This window comes from Elaeis guineensis, chromosome 13 (genome assembly GCF_000442705.2).
Source record: "Elaeis guineensis isolate ETL-2024a chromosome 13, EG11, whole genome shotgun sequence".
In the NCBI taxonomy this organism is placed as follows: Eukaryota; Viridiplantae; Streptophyta; class Magnoliopsida; order Arecales; family Arecaceae; genus Elaeis; species Elaeis guineensis.
In genome coordinates, this window is record NC_026005.2 from 49,239,056 (window position 1) to 49,261,778 (window position 22,723).

General features: G+C 45.8%; 2 protein-coding genes across 9 annotated transcripts; both read right to left on the bottom strand.

Annotated features, from left to right (window-relative positions):
- Positions 1–954: 954 nt before the first annotated feature.
- On the bottom strand, positions 955–15,435 carry LOC105033109 (uncharacterized). 8 transcript variants are annotated; one of them, XR_012136517.1, is made up of 5 exons: positions 14,354–15,422; positions 14,214–14,265; positions 13,139–13,440; positions 1,788–1,918; positions 955–1,670 (listed from the first exon to the last, which is right to left on the bottom strand). XR_012136517.1 is itself a non-coding variant. In XM_073248156.1 (4 exons), the coding sequence occupies exons 1-4, from the start codon at positions 14,432–14,434 to the stop codon at positions 1,540–1,542; spliced, it is 390 nt and encodes a 129-aa protein (XP_073104257.1). In that variant the 5' UTR covers positions 14,435–15,416; the 3' UTR covers positions 955–1,539. The 8 variants fall into 8 exon arrangements, 3 of the variants coding, with proteins under 3 accessions (XP_073104257.1, XP_073104256.1, XP_010906064.1); XR_012136516.1 differs by having other exon boundaries at positions 13,139–14,265; positions 14,354–15,435; XR_012136515.1 differs by having other exon boundaries at positions 14,214–15,421.
- On the bottom strand, positions 9,396–11,139 carry LOC140853388 (uncharacterized). The gene has a single exon (XM_073248000.1). It carries the CDS (start codon positions 11,124–11,126, stop codon positions 9,408–9,410), a length of 1,719 nt encoding a protein of 572 aa, XP_073104101.1. The 5' UTR covers positions 11,127–11,139; the 3' UTR covers positions 9,396–9,407.
- Positions 15,436–22,723: the final 7,288 nt, after the last annotated feature.

Here is a 22,723-nt window from a genome sequence, read left to right on the forward strand (position 1 = left end):
ATGTCCCAGCGTGTTGCCCTTAAGCAGCATTCTTTGCCACAAGCTCTTCTCCATGATGCGGTAGTACTGAGAGCGAAAGGCCTACCACGTAGGACAAGAATGGGGAAGTGACAACAGCTATGAGGATAAGGATCACGGAAGTGCATGCATTAAGTAATTACTAATGACGTGGGGCCAGGCATTAGTGAGTGATAAGAGAGCCAGCTATGGAACACCCTCCTTGATACATATTTATATTGTCAATATTAAACTTTAGGAGCTTTTTTTTTTTGGTTGCCATTTCTTGTGCAGTCTGAAGGAAGATGAATGGATCAGGTCTATATGAGATAGAATTGTATGGAATAAATGTCCAGAAATGGTGTACCTGCATATAATTGTAGCACTCTCTTCCAATTGATTCCTTTTCAGCAATGGCAAAATATACCAAGATAGGTTAATGGGCAATATGTGATGCATGGCTATCGCATCAGATGTTTCAAAAAGTTTAGATCTATAAACTAATGAAATTTCCAAATTTAGGTAAGTTGGGACATAATTTTCCTAAACTCACAAGCCATTCAAGTCAGCATGACCTGAACCAACATAGTTGATGTCAAACCTCTCTCACTGGTCTCTCTATTTTCTTTTTATAGATAACAGTTTAGACATAAATTATAAGCAAAAAAAATAATTTTAATACTTGATCAGAAACTCTGACTTCATGATAGAGCATACTTATGCATAAGTATGAAATTAAGCATCAGAAAAATTAAAGCACAGAGATAACTATCAACCATAATGATAATGGTAGAGTAGCCCAAAATGTTGAAGGAGATGCACCACAATCACAGAGTGATCCACCTTCAAACATGAGTTAAGAATTAATAATGTAACAGGCTTGCAGACCTTAATCAGCTGCTTTGGTGCACTCTGAGAACCTAAGGAGGCACTTATTGGACAAAGGGCTATACAATAGTAACATTAAGCTCAGGTAGGTTCTTTCATGCCATTTATTGATGGGAAAAAGACGAAAAAGAAAGACCGATCAACAACTGAAGAAGGAAAATTAGATGTGCTCAATGCAATATAGCTGCTCATCCTTAACAAGTGATACATGTACATATAGATCCACAAAGTTTGATGCACATGATGGTTATGGAAACACAAATGGTCATATCATAGCCTTCCAATCTATGTAAAGATCTCTGAAGCTCGCATGAGAGCAGAGGCAAAAATGGTAATTGATAATTATGTGGCTGGAATGGCAAAGGGATAACTTCTTAAAACTTTAACTGAAAACTTTGTTCTCATATAAGCTTCTAAACTCTGTAAACTCAATGGTTAAGCATGCTCCATCGTAGCCATGCATGGCGATACAGTGATGTTTAAGCCTCTTTCAACACTAGCCATACATTTTTTGAACTTACAACTTGCAACACTAAGAAATCATCTTCCCATTCACCAATTTTCCCTCTATCTGGAAGCAATTCCAATTGAGTGCCGATTTGTCATCAAGAGCCTTGTAAGCCCACCTCTTTGTTTGTCTCAAAGAATATCCTCTTACACCTCAGTTCTTGCATTCTGTGTCGAACGAATTATATCCAGCTGTTCATCCTTTATTGAGTTACCCGTTGTTTCTACTTGTTGGATAATCAAGAAACAATAAGCATTGCCTGTTTCCTTTCCCTGATCTTCAAAAAAAAAAAAAAAATTGTTCCACTGTTTCAATTTCAGTTCATGCATCTATAGAATCCTCATTTGGAAAAAAAAAGAAGAAAAATTGCATGGCTCACACAAATGGTATTTACCATTCCTCCTGGAAAGAGAAGAAAAAGGATTAACAATTGGAACCCAATAATTGAAGGAACAATCCAGAATCTCGTTAAGATGTGACTCTTGGACATGTAGACTGGCTTGAACCATTGATATAATCCTCTCCCTGGGTGGAAGAAATAGGAAATAAAATGATCGAGTCAGACATAAATTATCCAAAACTCAACCTAGTGCCTCATCTAATAATGGCAGAAATATTAAGTTTCTTCAGTTTATTTTTTTCTAGTAAGTGTCCAAAACAATGATGTTGGTGCAAAAACCCGCTTGCGCCGGAGAAGCTGGAGTTGAGAAAGTCGCGGTCGCCGTCGGGACCTGCAAAGGAAGTCTAAACCGGAGGTGGGGTTGCTCCGACAAGACCCTCCGACGCTCAAGTCAGTTCTCTGTCTCAACAAGAATGGAGTGCTCGAACGGAGAATTTAGCAGAGTTTTGAGATAAAAAAGATGAGAGCTTATAGAATAACGTATCTGGGACCCCTCTTTTATAGGCGGAGGGGCAGTAGCCTGATAGCGATGTCTGTAACCGTCTGGTAGTGGGCTGCCCAGGGTCAGACGGAGTTTGTTGCGCAGAGTAGTGGAGTGGACCCGTGGCTATCACCGGGGCGTGCTACGTGGAGTCCGCCGCGGGGAGTGGAGCGGCGTCCGTTGTCGTGACTTGCCAGCGGGTGGGAGAATCGCGCGGTATCCGTCGTAGGAAGTGGAGCAGGATCGTGGCCGTTATTGTGGCCTGCCAGGGAGTAGTGGAGCTGCGCGGAATCCGTCATAGGGAGTGGAGCAGAGCTGCGACCGTTACTGCGGCCTGTCAGGGAGTGATGGAGCTGCGCGGAATCCGCTGCAGGGAGTGGAGCAGGATCGTGGCCGTTATTGTGGCCTGCCAGGGGGCGCAGATCCATCGGCTGAAGCTCGACAGCGGTCGGAGTCCGGCCCCTGTAGGGGTCCGGACGGAGTCCTCCTTGCGGTTGGGGTCGTGGGTGGAGCCCGGCTCCCGTGGGAGTCCGAGCGGAGTCCCCTGCAACTAAAGTCAGGTGCGAAGTCCGGCTCCCGTAGGAGTCCGGACGGATCTTACCGGCAATCGAAGTTAGCGACGGAGCTTGGCTCCCATGGGAGTCCGGGCGGAGTCCCCCTGCAACTAAAGTCAGGTGTGAAGTCCGGCTCCCGTAGGAGTCCGGACGGATCTTACCGGCAATCGAAGTTAGCGATGGAGCCCGGCTCCCGTGGGAGTCCGGGCGAAGTCCCCCTTGCGGTTGAAGTTGTCGGCGGCGTCCAGTTCCCGTAGGAGTCCGGACAAAGTCTGTCTGCAGCCGTTGGAGCCGAGGGCGAAGCCCGGCTCCCGTAGGAGTCCGGGCGGAGTCTTCCTGCGATTAAAGTCAAAGGCGAGGTCCGGCTCCCGCAGGAGTCCGGACAGGGCTTACCAGTAGTTGACGGTGAGGACGGAGTCGGAGCCCGGCTCCCGTAGGAGTCCGGGCGGAGTCTTCCTGCAATTAAAGTCAAAGGCGAAGTCCAGCTCCCGTAGGAGTCCGGACAAGGCTTACCGGCAGTTGACGGTGAGGACGGAGCCGGAGCCCGGCTCCCGTAGGAGTCCGGACGGAGTCTTCCTGCAATTAAAGTCAAAGGCGAAGTCCGGCTCCCGTAGGAGTCCGAACAAGGCTTACCGGCAGTTGATGTCGAGGACGGAGCCCGGCTCCCGTAGGAGTCCGGGCGGAGTCTACTTGCGGTTGAAGTTGTCGGCGGAGTCCGGCTCCCGTAGGAGTCCGGACGAAGTCTGTCTGCAGTGGAAGTTGTCGGCGGAGTCCGGCTCCCGTAGGAGTCCGGACGGAGTCTGTCTGCAGCTGTTGGAGTCGAGGGCGAAGCCCGGCCCCCGTAGGAGTCCGGGCGGAATCTTACTTCAATTAAAGTTAGAGGCGAAGTCCGGCTCCCGTAGGAGTCCGGACGAGGCTTACCGGTAGTTGAGGTTAAGGATGAAGCCCGGCTCCCGTAGGAGTCCGGGCGAAGTCCTCCTGGAGCTGATTCTGCTGAAGGCTTCGGCTGTAGGTATTTTATACCCAACACCAGTCCCCCTACTTCCGAGTTCGAATTTCGAATGAAGGAAGTACAAAGAGATGGGCACAGCCAAAACCGTCCCCTCGAATCCTGCGCACCGCCGCTCCCAGATATTTTGGCATTAAATGTGTGCATGTCGGAGCTCTTTTTCTGGTTAAGGTGACCTGAAGAGTCTTTTTGGAACCCCCGCCGAAACGCGATCCCAAGCGTCGCGCTACAAAAATTTACGAACGGTCAATCCTTGATAGCGATGAGGGGGACATGCGGAACACGTGGCATGCCTCAGTTGGCCTAGGTACACCCGCTGCCATAACTGTGCTAAAATCCGCTGGCTATTTAAACCCCCTACTCTTCCTTCAGGGTTTCATTCTGCCGAGAGGACGGCACCTTTCTTTCGTCTGAGAGCCTAGCTACTCAGCTACTTCCCCCGCACCGGTCCTTGCCGTCTTCAGCCTCCCGATTCTTCTCTAAGGGGTTCCCACGCCATGTCCTCTACCCCGGAGGCCATCCTCGAAGGGATGTCTAGGGCTTGGAGGAAGGCGAGGAGGAGAACAGCGGCTGGTGAGGATCTCCATCGTTTCAAAGGGGGCTCAAGGAAGAATTCTTTCAACAACAGGGGTTTAATAACGGGGGCCGCCGATAACGGTATTCTGCCCGAGAATTTCGGAGTAGCAAGGCGGGGTGATACCGGTCAAGAGGGCAGAGCTGTAGTCACAAGCTGTGGCGGGATCCTTGATGCCGTCGGGGCTGAGGGATCGGAAGCGGTCGGCGTCGACGGTGGGGCAGTAAAATTTGTTGCGGGGACGGTGGAAGTAGCGCATGCCGACCTTGCCGGAGCATTTTAGACGGTGGCTGCCACGGAGCATTCGGAGACGGAGCATATCTCTGGCGTCACCGCTGCTTCCAAGGTGACTCCGGCTCTTCTTGAAACAGGTCTTCGTCACTGCTGCCGTTGCCCTTACCGCCCCCGAGAATCTATCCCACCCTTTTCCCCCTAGGGTTGGGACTTCGGAGGTGGAGCGAAACAAGTCGGGGCGAAAGTCGATGAGCCCGCCACACGCACTGGACAACACGGCTGGGAAGGACGGAAATGGGAAGAGAAGTTTGCAGCTTGGAGCGGCCTCCAGTGCATTCTTTCCAAGCCGTGTTCGCGAGACTTGCAATGATGCATATCTTTTTTTCCTTGACCCACCGGGTCTTGTAACGTATATCTTGTTAATTGAAAAATGAAAAGGGGATTTTGTTACCTTGTCTGCATCTTGCATCGAATAGTTGTCTATCGAACTCCTTCATTTTCCTTTCCTCTTTCTTCCTCCTTTTCTTCTTTTCTTTTTCACGTCGTCCTAAGGTCATCGACGACCTCTTTTATTCGTGTAGGGTTGTTATTTACCGAGCTCCTTTTCGACTTTTACGCCGTTCGAAGATACCTGGTTGTCATTTTTCCGTTAATGGCCGCAGGCTCGCATGGGGCCATTCGGGCCCAGGGTCCCTCCCAGGGCTTGAATTCGGGGATCCGAGCCTCTGTCACCCTAAGTGAGTTGTCCTATTTTGCATCGAGAGCTTCCTTGAAAGCTGGGACTCCCATCGGGAGTCCCAATCCTTGCTGTGACAGGGTTTTCTATACCTCGAGTGCTGTTTGTTTTCCAATCGTCACTGTTGCGATCCATTGCCTTCCTTTTTCGCTTGGAGTTTTTCTCCGCTGAAGCCGAGACGAAGTTCGGCTCCCGTGAGAGTCCGGACGGAGAATCCCTCTTGAAGTTGGAGTTGTGGGCGGAGCCCGGCTCCCGTAGGAATCCGGGCTGAGTCCTCCTGCGATTAAAGTTAGGTGTGAAGTCCGGCTCCCATAGGAGTCTGGACGGATCTTACTGGCGGTTGAAGTTGGCGACAGAGCCCGGCTTCCGTAGGGATCCGGGCGGAGTCCCCCTTGAGGTTGGAGTCGCAGGCGGAGCCCGGCTCCCGTAGGAGTCCGGGCAGAGTCCTCTCGGAGTTGATGTTGCGAGCGGAGCCCGACTCCCGTAGGAGTCCGGGCAGAGCCTTCCTTGGCGTCGTGGACAGAGCCCGGCTCCCGTAGGAGTCAGGGCGAAGTCTTCCTGCAATCAAAGTCATAGGCGAAGTCCGGCTCCCGTAGGAGTCCGGACAAGGCTTACCGGCAGTTGCTGTTGTCGGCGGAGTCCGGCTCCCGTAAGAGTCCGGACGAAGCTTACCGACAGTCGAGGTTGGCGACGGAGCCCGGCTCCCGTAGGAGTCCGAGCGGAGTTGTCCTGTAGTCGAAGCCGGCGACGGAGCCCGGCTCCCGTAGGAATCCGGGCGGAGCTGTCCTGTAGTCGATGTCGGCGACGGAGCCCAGCTCCCGTAGGAATCCGGGCGGAGCTGTCCTGTAGTCGATGTCGGCGACGGAGCCCGGCTCCAGTAGGAGTCCGGGCGGAGCTGTCCTGTAGTCGATGTCGGCGACGGAGCCCGGCTCCCGTAGGAATCCGGGCGGAGCTGTCCTGTAGTCGATGTCGGCGACGGAGCCCGGCTCCCGTAGGAATCCGGGCGGAGCTGTTCTGTAGTCGATGTCGGTGATGGAGCCCGGCTCCCGTAGGAATCCGGGTGGAGCTGTCCTGTAGTCGATGTCGGCGACGGAGCCCGGCTCCCGTAGGAGTCCGGGCGGAGCTGTCCTGTAGTCGATGTCGGCGACGGAGCCCGGCTCCCGTAGGAGTCCGGGCGGAGCTGTCCTGTAGTCGATGTCGGTGACGGAGCCCGGCTCCCGTAGGAGTCCGGACTGGGTTGTCCTGTAGTCGATGTCGACGACGGAGCCCGGCTCCCGTAGGAGTCCGGGCTGGGTTTACCACCGGTCGAAGTTGCTTAAGCTAGGGCAATGTTTTCCTCCTAGGGGGGCGCATATGGGCATTGCAGGGCCTCTCCCCTTATCCGGTCTAAGAGAACTGGGCCTTTGACTTTGTTCATGTCAGGACGAGGTCCTCCTCCTGTTCCTGACATGGCTGTGGGGGCACATTAGGGCGCTGTAAGTTCTCTCCCCCCATCCGGTCTAAATAGAACCGGGCCTTCGATTTTGCTCAAGTTAGGGCAAGGTTCTCCTCTTGTCCCTAACAGGGCTGTGGGGGCACATATGGGCGTTGTAAGGCCTCTCCCCCCATCTGGTCTAAATGGAACCGGATCTTTGATTTTGCTCAAGTTAGGGCGAGGTTCTCCTCCTGTCCCTAACAGGGCTGTGGGGGCACATATGGGCGTTGTAAGGCCTCTCCCCCCATCCGGTCTAAATGGAATCGGGCCTTCGACTTTGCTCAAGTTAGGGCGAGGTTCTCCTCCTGTCCCTAACAGGATTGTGGGGGCGCATATGGACGTTGCAAGGCCTCTCCCCCCATCCGGTTTAAATGGAACCGGACCTTCGACTTTGCTCAAGTTAGGGCGAGGTTCTCCTCCTGTCCCTAACAGGGCTGTGGGGGTGCATATGGGCGTTGCAAGGCCTCTCCCCCCATCCGGTCTAAATGGAACCGGACCTTCGACTTTGCTCAAGTTAGGGCGAGGTTCTCCTCCTGTCCCTAACAGGGCTGTGGGGGCGCATATGGGCGTTGCAAGGCCTCTCCCCCCATCCAGTCTAAATGGAACCGGGCCTTCGACTTTATCTAGACGAGGTTGCCCTTCTATTTTTGATACAGTTTGTTTGAATTGTCCAAAGACATATGGGTATGCGATTTTTGATTAAAACGAAGTTACTGGTAGTACATCCGTAAGTTTTCTGAGTTCCACGGTCGCGGGAGGTCGGCTCCTCCGAGTTCCTTAAGATAATAAGTTCCCGCCGGGCTACTTCTTTGACTTCATACGGTCCTTCCCAGTTTGGGACGAGTTTCTCTCGGTCCTGAGGTTGCGAGACAGCAGCTCGTCGAAGTACTAGATCTCCTGCTTTGAAGGCTTTGTTCTTGACCCAGGTATTGTAATATCGAGCAACTTTCTGTCTGTAGGCTGCCATTCGAACCTGAGCGATCTCCCGTCTTTCTTCCAGCAGGTCGAGGTTGGCTCTAAGACTTTGTGAATTTTGGTGTTCGTCGAATGCCACGACTCGTGCCGATGGGAGTTTAAACTCGATCGGGATGACGGCTTCCGTACCGAAGGCTAAAGCAAAGGGGGTCTCCCCCGTAGGTAACCTCTGGGTAGTTCGATACGCCCATAGCACATGATAAAGCTCGTCCGCCCAAGTTTCCTTTGCTTTTTCAAGCCTTGTCTTAATCCCCTGCAAAAGGGTTCTGTTGGTCACCTCAGCTTCGTCGTTTGCCTGGGGATGGACTACTGATGTAAAGTTGTGGGAGATGTTTAGATCTTCACAGAATTCGGTGAATTTTACTCCCGCGAATTGCCGTCCATTATTAGTGATTAGGGTTCTAGGCAGACCGAACCTACACACGATCGACTTTCAGACGAAATCTTGTACTTTTGCTTCTGTGATTTTCGCCAGTGGTTCGGCTTCAACCCATTTGGTGAAGTAGTCGATCGCTACGAGGAGGAACTTCCTTTGCCCAGATGCCATGGGAAAAGGGCCAAGGATATCCATCCCCCATTGTGCGAAAGGCCATGGGGCACTCAAGGGTGTGAGTTCGGTGGTGGGCTGTCTCTGGATGTTGGCGTATCTCTGGCATCGATCATACTTTTTGACATATTCAATCGAATCATGATGCATCGTTGGCCAGTAATATCCTTGGCGGAGCAACTTGTGGGATAAAGATCTAGCTCCCAAATGGTTTTCGCAAATTCCTTCATGTACTTCCCACAAGGCGTAGTCAGCTTCCGAGGGCCGGAGACATTTTAAGAGGGGTAAAGAGTATGATCTCTTGTACAATTTCTCCTCATAAAGGAGGTATTTGGAGGCTTGATTTCGGAGCTTCCGAGCTTCTTTCGCATCCTGGGGGAGGACTCCATCTCTGAGATAGATTATCAGGGGGTCAATCCAGCTGGGTTCGTGGTCAATTTCCATTACGGGCCGCGATTCTTCTGTACTCGGGTGCTTTAGAACTTCAAAGAGGACGCCTTTGGGCAGTTCGGTCGGAGCCGATGTCGCCAGCTTGGAGAGAAGATCGGCTCTGGTATTCTCCAGCCTTGGGATCTGTCTAATGTCGAAGTCGCTAAAGGCGGGAGCGAGCTCCTTTACCTTCTCAAGGTATTTAGCCATACTGTCTTCCCGTGCTTCGTAATTCCCGCTGACTTGCCCCACCACCAGCTGAGAGTCGTTGTGTACCCGGAGTTGACCTATTCCCAGTTCTTTGGCGATCCTTAGTCCTGCGATCAGAGCTTCATATTCCGCTCCATTGTTTGTTGCGGGGAACTCGAAACGCAGGGCGTACTCCACGATGACCCCCTCTGGACTGACCAAAATTAGGCCTGCGCCTGCGCCCGACATGTTGGAAGATCCATCCACATAGAGGGTCCAAAAGTGATCGGAGGGATTAGCCTCTTTGTTGGGGGAGTTTGGTTGGGACTTCAGGTCGTCACCTTTGCTTTGTTCAATTCAGCCTCCTCTGGGATGGTACACTCTACTATGAAATCTGCCAGTATTTGGGCCTTCACTGCTGGCCTGGGTCGATAATTGAGCCGCTATCCTCCGGGAGGATGGTGACGAAGCGATTAAGAGCCGCTATCCTTCCTGTGAGGCGCTGAATCTCCTTGATCGACTTTGGGGCGGTCATCTCCTGGATGACGCGAATTTTCTCTGGATTGGCCTCAATCCCGCGCCCTGATACCATGAAGCCCAGGAACTTTCCTGAGGTTATCCCGAAAGCGCATTTAGTTGGGTTCAGCTTCATTCTATACTTTCGAAGAGCGTCAAAGGTTTCCTCGAGGTCGGCGACATGATTTCTGGAAGACTTGCTTTTTACAAGCATATCGTCCACGTAGACCTCCATGTTTCGGCCGATCTGCTCTTTGAAGATTTTGTTCACCAGCCGTTGGTAGGTTGCGCCCGCATTCTTGAGGCCGAATGGCATGACCCTGTAACAGTAAAGGCCGTGATTAGTGATGAAAGCTGTCTTTTCTTCATCTTCCGACGCCATTCTAATTTGATTATAGCCGGAGAACGTGTCCATAAAGGTGAGGAGCTCATGGCCTGAGGTCGCGTCCACCAATTGGTCGATTCGGGGAAGGGGGTAGCTGTCCTTTGGACAAGCCTTATTCAGCTTTTTGAAGTCTATGCACATCCTCCACTTGCCGTTTGTTTTCTTGACCAAAACAACATTGGAAATCCAATCAGGATAATTGACTTCCTTAATGAATCCGGCCTTGAGAAGCTTATCCACTTCCTCGGCTATCGCCTTCTGCCTCTCCGGGGCATGACCTCGGATTTTTTCTTTTGTCGGTCGATGCTTCGGATCGACTGCCAGATGATGCTCCATGACTTCCGTGTCAATCCCCGGCATGTCCGTCGGAACCCAAGCGAAAACGTCTGCATTCCTTCGGAGGAAATCAATAAGACGCATCCGCACCTCCTCCCCCAGGTTGGAGCCAATTAACGCCACATACTCCGCGTTCCCATCATTCAGGGGGATTGGTACCAGATCTTCGATTGGGCCGCCCCTTTCTTCGGTGAGGTCGTCGCGAGCATCCAATCCATCAACGGGATAGGGGTCAGCCCGATCGCTTCTTTGCAAGGCGATGTTGTAGCAATGTCTGGCCAGGGCTTGGTCTCCCCGGACCTCTCCGATCCCCTGGTTGGTGGGGAACTTCAACTTCAAATGGTAGGTTGAAACGACAGCTCTGAGAGCGTTGAGGCCGGGTCGGCCAAGGATTGCATTGTAGGCGGATGGCGCCTTTACCACCAAGAAATTCACCAGAGCCCTGGACTGCTTGGGATACTGACCCGCGGCCACAGTCAAAGCTATCATTCCCTCCGTCGGAACGGCGTCACCGGTAAACCCTATCAAGGGGGAGCAAATCGGTCTCAGATGACCGCCAAGAGCGGACATTCTTGAAAAGGCGTCGTAGAACAAGATGTCGGCCGAACTTCCGTTGTCGACAAGAATGCGATGGATGTCGTAATTCGCTATATTCAAGGAAACTACGACCGCGTCGTTATGAGGGAATTGGACTCCATGGGTGTCTTCTTCGGTAAAGGTTATGGGTTCTTCAACTTTTTGCCGCTTGGAGGATGCAGCTGGTATGTTGGTTGCCTCCCGTCGGGATTCCCCCGAGATGGCGTTGACGGAATCCGGCAGAGGTCGGTCATCCGGCCACTCCTTATCGGCGACCATAGCCGGAGGTAGTTGTGCAAAGGCCTCGCGAGAAAGCATCAGATGAGGGAAGGAGGAGTGGGTGCCGGAAAAGATGACCGGAAGTGGATCCGTTGAGCGCTCCTTTAAGAACAAGGGTATTGCGAAGACACAGCCCCTTCCTCTAGCGCCAATCCTGTTGGTGCAAAAACCCGCTTGCGCCGGAGAAGCTGGAGTTGAGGAAGTCGCGGTCGCCGTCGGGACCTGCAAAGGAAGTCTAAACCGGAGGTGGGGTTGCTCCGGCAAGACCCTCCGACGCTCAAGTCAGTTCTCTGCCTCAACAAGAATGGAGTGCTCGAACGGAGAATTTAGCAGAGTTTTGAGATAAAAAAGACGAGAGCTTATAGAATAACGTATCTGGGACCCTCCTTTTATAGGCGGAGGGGCAGTAGCCTGATAGCGATGTCTGTAACCGTCTGGTAGTGGGCTGCCCAGGGTCAGACGGAGTTTGTTGCGCAGAGTAGTGGAGTGGACCCGTGGCTATCACCGGGGCGTGCCACGTGGAGTCCGCCGCGGGGAGTGGAGCGGCGTCCGTTGTCGTGACTTGCCAGCGGGTGGGAGAATCGCGCGATATCCATCGCAGGAAGTGGAGCAGGATCGTGGCCGTTATTGTGGCCTGCCAGGGAGTAGTGGAGCTGCACGAAATCCGTCGTAGGGAGTGGAGCAGAGCTGCGACCGTTACTGCGGCCTGTCAGGGAGTGATGGAGCTGCGCGGAATCCGCCGCAGAGAGTGGAGCAGGATCGTGGCCGTTATTGTGGCCTGCCAGGGGGCGCAGATCCATCGGCTGAAGCTCGGCAGCGGTCGGAGTCCGGCCCCCGTAGGGGTCCGGGCGGAGTCCTCCTTGCGGTTGGGGTCGTGGGTGGAGCCCGGCTCCCGTGGGAGTCCAGGCGGAGTCCCCTGCAACTAAAGTCAGGTGCGAAGTCCGGCTCCCGTAGGAGTCCGGACGGATCTTACCGGCAATCGAAGTTAGCGACGGAGCCCGGCTCCCGTGGGAGTCCGGGCGAAGTCCCCCTACAACTAAAGTCAGGTGCGAAGTCCGGCTCCCGTAGGAGTCCGGACGGATCTTACCGGCAATCGAAGTTAGCGACGGAGCCCGACTCCCGTGGGAGTCCGGGCGGAGTCTCTCTTGCGGTTGAAGTTGTCGGTGGCGTCCGGCTCCCGCAGGAGTCCGGACAAAGTCTGTCTGCAGCCGTTGGAGCCGAGGGCGAAGCCCAGCTCCCGTAGGAGTCTGGGCGGAGTCTTCCTGCGATTAAAGTCAAAGGCGAGGTCCGGCTCCCGCAGGAGTCCGGACAGGGCTTACCAGCAGTTGACGGTGAGGACGGAGCCGGAGCCCGGCTCTCGTAGGAGTCCGGGCGGAGTCTTCCTGCAATTAAAGTCAAAGGCGAAGTCCGGCTCCCGTAGGAGTCCGGACAAGGCTTACCGGCAGTTGACGGTGAGGACGGAGCCGGAGCCCGGCTCCCGTAGGAGTCCGGGCGGAGTCTTCCTGCAATTAAAGTCAAAGGCGAAGTCCGGCTCCCGTAGGAGTCCGGACAAGGCTTACCGGCAGTTGATGTCGAGGACGGAGCCCGGCTCCCGTAGGAGTCCGGGCGGAGTCTACTTGCGGTTGAAGTTGTCGGCGGAGTCCGGCTTCCGTAGGAGTCCGGACGAAGTCTGTCTGCAGTGGAAGTTGTCGGCGGAGTCCGGCTCCCGTAGGAGTCTGGACGGAGTCTGTCTGCAGCTGTTGGAGTCGAGGGCGAAGCCCGGCCCCCGTAGGAGTCCGGGCGGAATCTTACTTCAATTAAAGTTAGAGGCGAAGTCCGGCTCCCGTAGGAGTCCGGACGAGGCTTATCGGTAGTTGAGGTTGAGGACGAAGCCCGGCTCCCGTAGGAGTCCGGGCGAAGTCCTCCTGGAGCTGATTCTGCTGAGGGCTTCGGCTGTGAGTATTTTATACCCAACAAATGATATCTGTGATGTTCTTCCTCCTTATTTCTCATAGTGAAATTCCTGATGATGTTGCATCATGTAAACATGGTATTTTTCAATTAGCACTCACTAAATCTGATGCTTTTGGCTTCTAGATTCTAGAAGACATTTATTTGGCCTATGCATCATTTGGTCCATATAGCAAGATAAAACCAAAGCTGTCACATGGATGTATCATTCACCAAATTTGAAGAAAACTGATAAAAAAAAAGTCCTCCCATCAATGCTTTTCAGAACTGCAATCTCCATTTCATCAAATTCTGCATAAGTTTTCCAGTTTCAGCTCCTTCATTTACCATCTCATCAGAAACAATTAGCAAACATAGGATTGTAGAACTAAAGCCTCAAACCCAGCAAATTATCTGTCAGTGTCTGCAGTTGTTCAAGAAAAGGAAAACTAGCAAAATAAATATTTTGCAAGTGGGTTATATTCAGTTTATTAGATGCAGAGAGATCGAATATTCCTGAACAACGGAGATACAACCAACCATGTATAAAGAGGATGCAACAACCAACAGATAATATTATAATGATAGTACTAAAAAGCTAAACAAAGCATAGATAAGCATGAATCAAATCTAAAATTATGTTGATGCCTACTTTTAGTCATCTAATGAGCCTTGTATTCATTTATTTTTTAAAACAAACAACTTTTTTAAGTCATAACTCCAAAATAGAGGGATTTTCTGTTCCAAGGAGATGGAGATGTAGAAATTTATTTTCCAGTATATGGTTGTGTAAAGCGCTGTGTGTGTGTGGGTGTATGTGGAGATACAGCATTACAACCATTTTGGGGGTCATAGCAATTCTGAGAATTTGCAAGGAAATTATGGAGAAAAGGTGCTGCAAATATTACATGGAAAGGTTTAGTGCATCCAGATAAAAGTTCAAAATTGATCATATAGGCATCCAAGAAATTACCAGCAGTTACAAAGAAATGATATAAAACCACACAGAAATAAAGAAATGATATACAAATTAGAAAGGTCAACAAAGAAATCATGAATATTTAAGAAACTGAATGAATAATGCAGATGTTCCACATAGGAATTACAGTAAAGTTTTCATAAGGTACACAGAAAACACAAATTGCATGGAAATGCTATTATTTTAGTTAGGAGCCTGAGAGAGAAAAGACATAATACCTGTGTGGCCAAAGAAAAGGCTGTGGACAACAGTACGCACCAATGACATTCCCTTGCAAAATGATGACAAAGAATGGGAAATAATGGGAAAGACATAGGCAAGGCCCATTTGTGCAGATCAAAAGAGTAGCATGTGTTACCTGACACAAAATATTGTTGTAAACACTCAGGAGGTTCTGAACTAGTTGTAGTTCTAGAACAATTCCTGGTTGGATATTCATTGCTTCTGTACAGCTAATAAGATCCTTTAAAGGTCATATTGTTCTCGATCTAAACAATCTATATGATAGTGAATCTTCAGTAGCTTTTAGAAATAAACAGGAATCCAATTCCCAAAGAGCTCTGCATTAATTGCACAATCCAGATAAATGGATCTCCATCCAACCTAATCCTCCAAGACACCAAATCCTTTTGGAAATCCTACTGAACACCTTACAAGACAGACACACATCTCCACACTTGGTATCAAGATTAACCAGAGCATTATCCACCAAGAAATCAACGCCAATGCAACTCTTAATCAAGTATTGAGTGCACACACCTCAACACCCCCAAGGAGGCACATGCTCGCAGCCGAATCACCAGACGCCACTTGCCCATCCCGTAGCATCGCCGAAATGATTGAGATTGCTTCCAACAACCAAATCTCTCTCAGGCATTTTTCCGAACCGATGATCAGCAGAACAACCAAATCACCGCAACTCCCGCACATTCAGTGAATCGTATGATCCAAAATAACTGTTTCAAAGAGTTCAATAGCGAAGGTTCCAAGGAGGGAGTTTAGGAGGTTGGGCCTGAAGGTTTTGTGAGATGGGATTGGAATTGGCCTAGCTCAGGAGGGTGGAGAAGCAGAGCAGCAGTCCCTTCGCCAGTTTCCCAAACTCAAACTCGGTTTGTGAGAAAAGAAAAAAGAATTTTATCAAAACAAAAAAGAAAAAAATAAGAAAGAAATTGAAGCATGGTTTATAAGGCATCTGAATATTGCCTTATTTTTCTAAATAACCTTCACTAAAATTTGATACAAAGTAGGATATTTTGTGTTTCTTTAATAGGTTATATACTACATTCCAATATATTGCCACATTGTTAATTTAGACATTGCTTGACATCATTTACGAAGATAAAGACGATAGTAAGATTTTAAAGTCCAGTTTCCCAAGTAGGATGTTATCGCCCACTTTAATAAGCTAGCGTTTAGTGCCAATTTTGAGAAGTTGGATTCTCTTTTTGGTATATTGTTAATACAAAGAGCAAGGCTCAGAAGTATTAAAGAGCTAAGTTCAAATGTTTACAGAGTACAACACTAAAACCATAAAACATACTAAGCAATGGATTCCCCACTAAGATCAAAATTAAGTTTCAATTAGTCTAAGATCTTGTTTGGCTAAGTTTTTAAAGTGCTTGTAAGTACTTTCTGATTTTTAAAAAATATTTTAAAGTAATTTAATAAAAATATCATAAAGTTATTTTGATTTTGATAGAAAGCTGAAAAAATATATTTGAAAAAAATTGTAATTTAAATTTTTTTTTTAAAATATTTTCTGACTAACGTCGGAAAACTGTTTTACTTTTTTTTAAATATTTTATCAATATAGTTATCAAATAATAAATAATTTTTTATAAAAATTTTACTTATAAAAATTCTACTTCTCAAAAATTTTATTTTCAAAAACTTCAAAAATTTTACTACCAACAGCAATTCCAAACAGAATTTAAAACAAACGGGTGCTGAAGACCAGCAGGCACCGAAGAGATATCTGTCACACTAAAATTCACATGACGTGCTCTTTTAGCCAAAAGAAAAAAAATCAGCCACCAAATTTGCATTCCTGTAAACATAAGAAGTATTAAAGAAAGATCTTGAGTTCCCCCACCGAGTAATATCCTGTAACAGTGGAGATTGGCTATGATTGGCTTGATCCTGCCAACATTCTTTGGGAAAGAACAGTCCACAAACACATGGCCACTAACCTCAGGCGCCTGACAATTATCACACAAGATGTTCCCCTCGGATATAATTCCAAATCTGCTCAGCAAACACTTGGTAGGCAGTTTATTCCTCAACAAACGCCACCAAAGAATTTTAACCCTCAAAGGCATATTGAGGATCCAAACCCATTTAAAATCAATTCCGTCGTTGGGGAGGAGAGACAGGACACAACCGGCTACATATGTTTGATCCCAACATGATTTAAATTAGAATTCCCCAACACGGCTGATCAGGCCATGCACCACATGGAACAGGGATGGTACAAATGTGCCGCATCATATCAGCTGGGAACATGGGATTCAGCAAATCCAGGTTCCAGGTTCTAGAAGATGCAATGAGATCTTGCACTGACATGTCATCATACGGAACATCGACATTTAAATGTAGGCCAAGAAGCACGTAGAGGAATGAGAGAGAACCAAGGCTACGAATACATATTGATAGAGGCACCATCTCCAATTGCCCATTGGAAGTTGAATTGGATTTTTGAACCAGAAGCAGAGGTTTTGTTCCAGATAGCTGAACAACTTGGGGGCATTTTATAAGAAGACCAGGAATGGTGAAATGGTACTTGGAACTTCGAACCTAACCATCCTCCCCACCTCAATGTACTTTTCATAAACAGTGTGGAAGCACCATGCAAATCCTAATTTTTCTGTCACCGGTGCAAAGGAATGTTGTTAAACAAACAGCTACATTCTAATTCTAATTACTCGACCATAAACAAACGAACTCAATGGTTAGATCCCACCAGATTTCTTTGCCTTTGAAGCTTTTCCTGCCCCTCATCCCAACAGTTTTAGTGCCATCTCTTTTAGTCGTTTGGAGATGGGGATGATTCCTATCTGGAATTGACATCCTGACACAACTACCCAATGTTCGCTGGAATATCTTTTGCTGTCTTCTTTAAATCTCAAAATAATTACGCCAATGAGGCAAGAATAGCACGAGGTTGCGGAGACAAAAAGGCTTGTATGATTTGCTGCATGAGCAGGAAATTTGTGTTGGGATAATAGATAGAAGTAGGGGTACGCACGATTGGTCAATTTGGGGCCAATTTTCCAATCGAATTGATTTGAATTGATTTCCTAAATTTGAAACAAAAAATAAACCAGCCGAACAGAAAAATCCATTCAAATCAATCCAAAAAGATCAGTTCCATCCGATTCGGTTTAATGGGAGTTGGGCTATTGAGCTTCTATCAAATAGGTAATTTATACAATAAGCTAAATAGGTAACTTATATAATAGGCTAAATGGATTGCTATTTATTTTAAGTCTCAATAATGCTAAATAGACAGTTTTTGGGATGGATTAAATGGACAACTTATGGACGGACTAAATGGGCTAAATAGGATAGAACTATAACCTCTTTTAAGGAAATAAAGCAGCTTATGATTTATCACTTGTTTGTAAGTCTATATATATATATAAACCGATTCGATTTAAATCAGATTTTTCAAATTTTAAATCGAAATCGAGCTAGTTTTTTTTATTCTAAAATTTTTAAATCAAAACCAATGGAATTTAAAAAAAATCCGACCCTAATCAAACTGAAATTAGTGGTTTAGGTAGATATTACAATTTAATCGGCCTGATTGCACACCTCTAAATGGATGGTGTTATAAAACTAGGAGAAACTAAAAGAAAGTAATGAAGGTGCCCTAACTATACGTGGATTATGCAAATGTTCATATGTTTATGCACACATGTATCTACATATATATGCATGTTTTTATTGATGATTTTTGATATGTATGCTTCTACCATTGACCTTTTTAACTTGCTTGGATCGTTCTATTTGGAGTTTTTGGAGCTAAAAGATACCCACATCCAACCTAGACATGGATGTTTGGTCAAATTAGGTTCTACTTTGGACTTGCCTCGAAAAGCCACCAAGCATTCATGTGCACAAAACTTTTCACCATGTGCTCTGTGAGACCCACAAATTTCAAAGTCTCCACCTAAGATGCATTGAGTCCTAACGTGTTCGACCTGGTCCCAAGCTTAATTTGTTCGTATACCTAGGTTCCCCACAGAATTTGGACTTAGATACGCTTTAGTGCTACTTATAATTGATTTTGACGTGTTCTGGATTTGGATGGGAAACTTACATGTGAGAGTGATGCAAAGAGGGCATCAAAGATGGATGGACCAATGCATTCATTGTTGGAGCGTGATCCACGACCATGTTCTCTTTTATTAGTGGTAGGCGAATGCATGATCACCTGGACTTGGCCTTGCCACGTCTCTTTCCATCAGTGTAATTCTTTTTTAAAGCGTGCTAACTTTTTGCACGAGCAATGCATCTTATTGAACAAGTGGGTGCACGAGGGGTCGGACCCTCTATTGGCAAATGTGTTTGGAGATCTTACATGTTATTTTTCCAAAATTCTCTCGCTCTCTCTCTGCATTTTGATTGGACTGAGAAGAGAAAGAGCCCGTTCTGTCCGACTACAATTACAGAGAATTCACTCTGATATTTAACTATTAGTACATGCAGATCGCTATTTAATCAAATGACACACTTAGTATATCTACAGGTGGCAATGCTTAATCATAATTTGATTTAGTCTATTATAGATTGAGTTAGATTATCTATGTAATAAAATGATCAGATTCGTGCATGAATTTTTATTTCATTTGATAAATAAATCAGATTTGGATTGATAGATTTTTGATCTGTTGTATATCCGATCTGACCTGATTATCATCCCAAAGGAAATCTAGCTATGCCAAAAATGGACATAAATAGAGTAAACTCAGGTGACTAGATTATATCCGACAAAAATAGTTTAAGAATTAATTTCAATCTATAAAAAATTTAAAAATTTCAATTGACAAGAGGTCAACCTACCTAACTACATCTCAAAAAATTATTTTGCTAAATCGGCTTTTACAAGAGCTTGTAAAAAAGTAGGAAAAGTCAATATGTAGGTTAAAGCCCATATGAAATTAATCAAATTTGGACTCCAAAAGAAATAGTGCAATCCATGTGTTTTTATCCATGTTGAAAGTATATTTCTAACCAATATGTCAAGCATTTGGGGTTTAGGTTCAGCATAGCTTGGCTTTAGCTCTAGTGGTGGTAACGGATTAGGTATTGGTCGGGTCGACCAATATCCGTATCTGTCCCATGAGAAAAAAAATCTATACTCATCATACCATCTTTGGTCGCATCAGGTTAGGCTACAAGGATGGGTTGAGTTGGTCAGATATATCCAAAATCCTCTTCCTACTCTTTTAATAAAAAATCCTAAGCCCCTCCAATCTTTGATCAAGCAAAAATAAAAAAATAAAAAAATAATTAAAATATACGTGGAAAAAAGTCTTACCTTAATCGAATGGGGGGCTAGAGGCTTGGAGCGATCGAATAGGGAAGCTTAGATGATGGCTTGGGTTGTGACTTTATCGGAGCCATGGACACCATCGGCCACCCTCCTCCCCTCCTCTGCCACCCAGTGGCAGTCCTTTGGGCCCTTAAATCGATATCCTTAATCAACGAGGATGACACTCAATTTGACAAAGTGGTGAATGGAATTCGATCCCGCTTTTTCTCCGCTACCGGCACCCTCTTCATCCACCACTAAGTCCCTGTCAACACCAGCAAGCTTGTCGTAGCATCGGCTGCATCGCTTCCTCTACATTGTTGGCACCCTTCTCATCCACCACCAAGCCCCCATCGGGTGTCGCTACGATTTAGATGTTGGGGTGGCGGGATGGAGTGGGGATCCGTCGGACCACTGCTAGAGTTGGGGAGTGTTCGATGTGGAGGGGGAGGGAGTGGGGACCCAAGCCAGGTGGGTTATATTTAACGAGAGAGAGATGTTACTTTTATGTAAGAGAGAAAGATATTATCATGATGGGTTCGAGACAGGAGATACCATTGCACATATCTGATCCGATCCCATTTCAAATATTTTTTTTTTAAATTCATACCCATCCTATCTTTTAATCAGATTAGATAAAACCTATTGAGTTAGAAAAAAATGCCACTCCTATCTAGCTCTATTCATGCCAACTTGATCAAAATTTGATCAAGTTGGACTTATACTAAATCCATCAATCAACCCTAAACCTAGTTTTCCGATAGGACTATGTTATGATCACATTATTAAACTTGAATTAATATAATAATTATTCATATAGGAAGAATCCAAAAAATATATATGCCACCAGAGAAAACCTTAGGAAAAGAGGATGAATCAGACCCTAAGTATGTCACTTTGTTATTAGAAAGGGGATTTTGGCTTCAATCCAATCTCACTTTGTTATTTGCTTTCAAATTGGACGTTTTCAAGATTCTTCATTTGCTATCTTGTTATTGGATAGAATGGAGATCAATTCATCTTAATAAGGAAGGAACAAAGATGGGGTTATGAAGTGCTTGTAACTATAGAATGGGTTGGGGTGTGCTTGTAGTTATTTTATTTTGGTACCTTTATTTGGAGAGCATATTCGTTAACTTTTTTGACCAATTAGATCAACTAGATACTATATTTCAGAACTCTCTCTTTTTGATCAAGGACCAACCAAGTTTGTTTCTTAGGAATTCAAGTTTCGTTGTTTCCTATTTCCTCTAAACAACAGTTTGTTGAATTATTTTCTTGGTAGCACATTGGTCCTATCCCTTTACTTCTCTATCCTTTATTTCTCTCTCATCTCCATTTGGAAGCATGTTTTACATTTTTTAAATGAATTTTTGATTTCAGCACATAGACAAAATACGGTCAAGATCAAGTTATATTTGGTGAAACTTATAGAGTTACAACTTTTCTGAAATTTGATAATAAAGATCCTATACCACAATACTTCGAGCCACTAGATGTGATCTACCATCTTTAATTGTTTACCCACGAAAAAAATATGTGACTTAGAGATCATTGGCTTATGGATCAAGTGGTCTAAAGATATGTATTATTTAGTTTTATTTAAAGTATCCAATTTATAACTACTTGATGCATATGCTAAAGGTGTATATTTTTTTGGTCATAAGCAGTCCAGAGATAGTAAATTACATTCAATAGCTTGGGTCATCGATATCGCATTCTCATCATCCAATTTTAAAAAAAATATAAATTATGAGAGTTACACCAATTGCAACTTGAGGGTGACCTTTTATATATATATATATATATATATATATATATATATATATATATATATATATATATATATACATATATAATACATGCATGCATTCAATAGCTCATATATAAATTGCTTACACACAAAAAAGACCAGAGATGTTCACATTCTTAGCTGATGATGTTGTTAAGCACTACTGAATTAAAATTTCATAGATTGCTTTTATTCTGAAAGTTGAAAGTCCTTCACATTTTCACCAATTCCAACTGACCAATATATGAGTCCGACCTATTGCACTATACTAGCTGAAGAAATGGGGGTTGCATAACTTTGCCATATTCTAAAAATAAAGATGTGGGCAGCTTATATCATCCAAAAAAGGGTGGAGCCTAATGATATTTGATGGAGCGACCTATTCTAACTAACTGACTTAGTTCACATGTCAAATAGTTATAGAACTGTTGCTTTTTAATTTTTTTTGTTATTAATATAGAGTGGTATTCTTCACATTCATCAAACAAAGAGATAACACAGAAGAGGTCAAAAGAAAAAGGAGCAACTAAAGGATTTACAAGTTAATGGGAGAAGAATGTTGAATTGCATCTTCAACTAGAAATTCTAGCCAATTGATCTAAATCTTGGGGCACTAAAAGACGCTAGACACAGCAAGCAAAATAAAGAAAGCACCTGGACTGGATTCCCTTGCTCCCTTCCAAACTTAGACTTGCAAGTTTCCCCCAAAAGGCTTTCTACTCATATTCTATAAAGAGTATTATTCTTCTTTAATTAGATAGTTCATCCCGCTCTTAAAGACTCTATTACACACACACATATACATATCTCATAAAAGTTATACAATATATAACTTTTATAGAGTTACATATTTTTCTTTTAACTTGGATAATAACAATAATATATTATTAGTTTGAGTTATTGGATACAATCTATTATTTGTTAACTACTCACATACTAAAAATCATATAATTCGAAGATCTTTGGCTTATGCATTAATTAGTTTTTTTATAACAAAAATAATATATTGTTTTGTATTATTTATACAGTCAATTTGTGAGATCTCTCGTCATTTAATTTAAAAAAATCATAACTCTGGGCATAACCTGAACTTGGCCATCTGCATGTATATATGTATAGATAGATAAATATATAAATGAATGGATGAATAGATTGATATACCGACATACTACTTTTTGAGTATCGCAGAGGATCCATTTTTTTTATTGGGATATTGATGTGGAGAAATGAAAGTAGATGAAGTAGGCAGGAAGTGACTTGACCAACGTTTCTCCGTGACGAAGAAAGTGATCTATTCCCCGCGGAAGAAAGGACCGCTGCAGAAAAGGAGATAAATAGTGCATAGCATTGATAATACTGCACCTATGATGGCAAGATCCAGAAATGAAATGATTTTGACC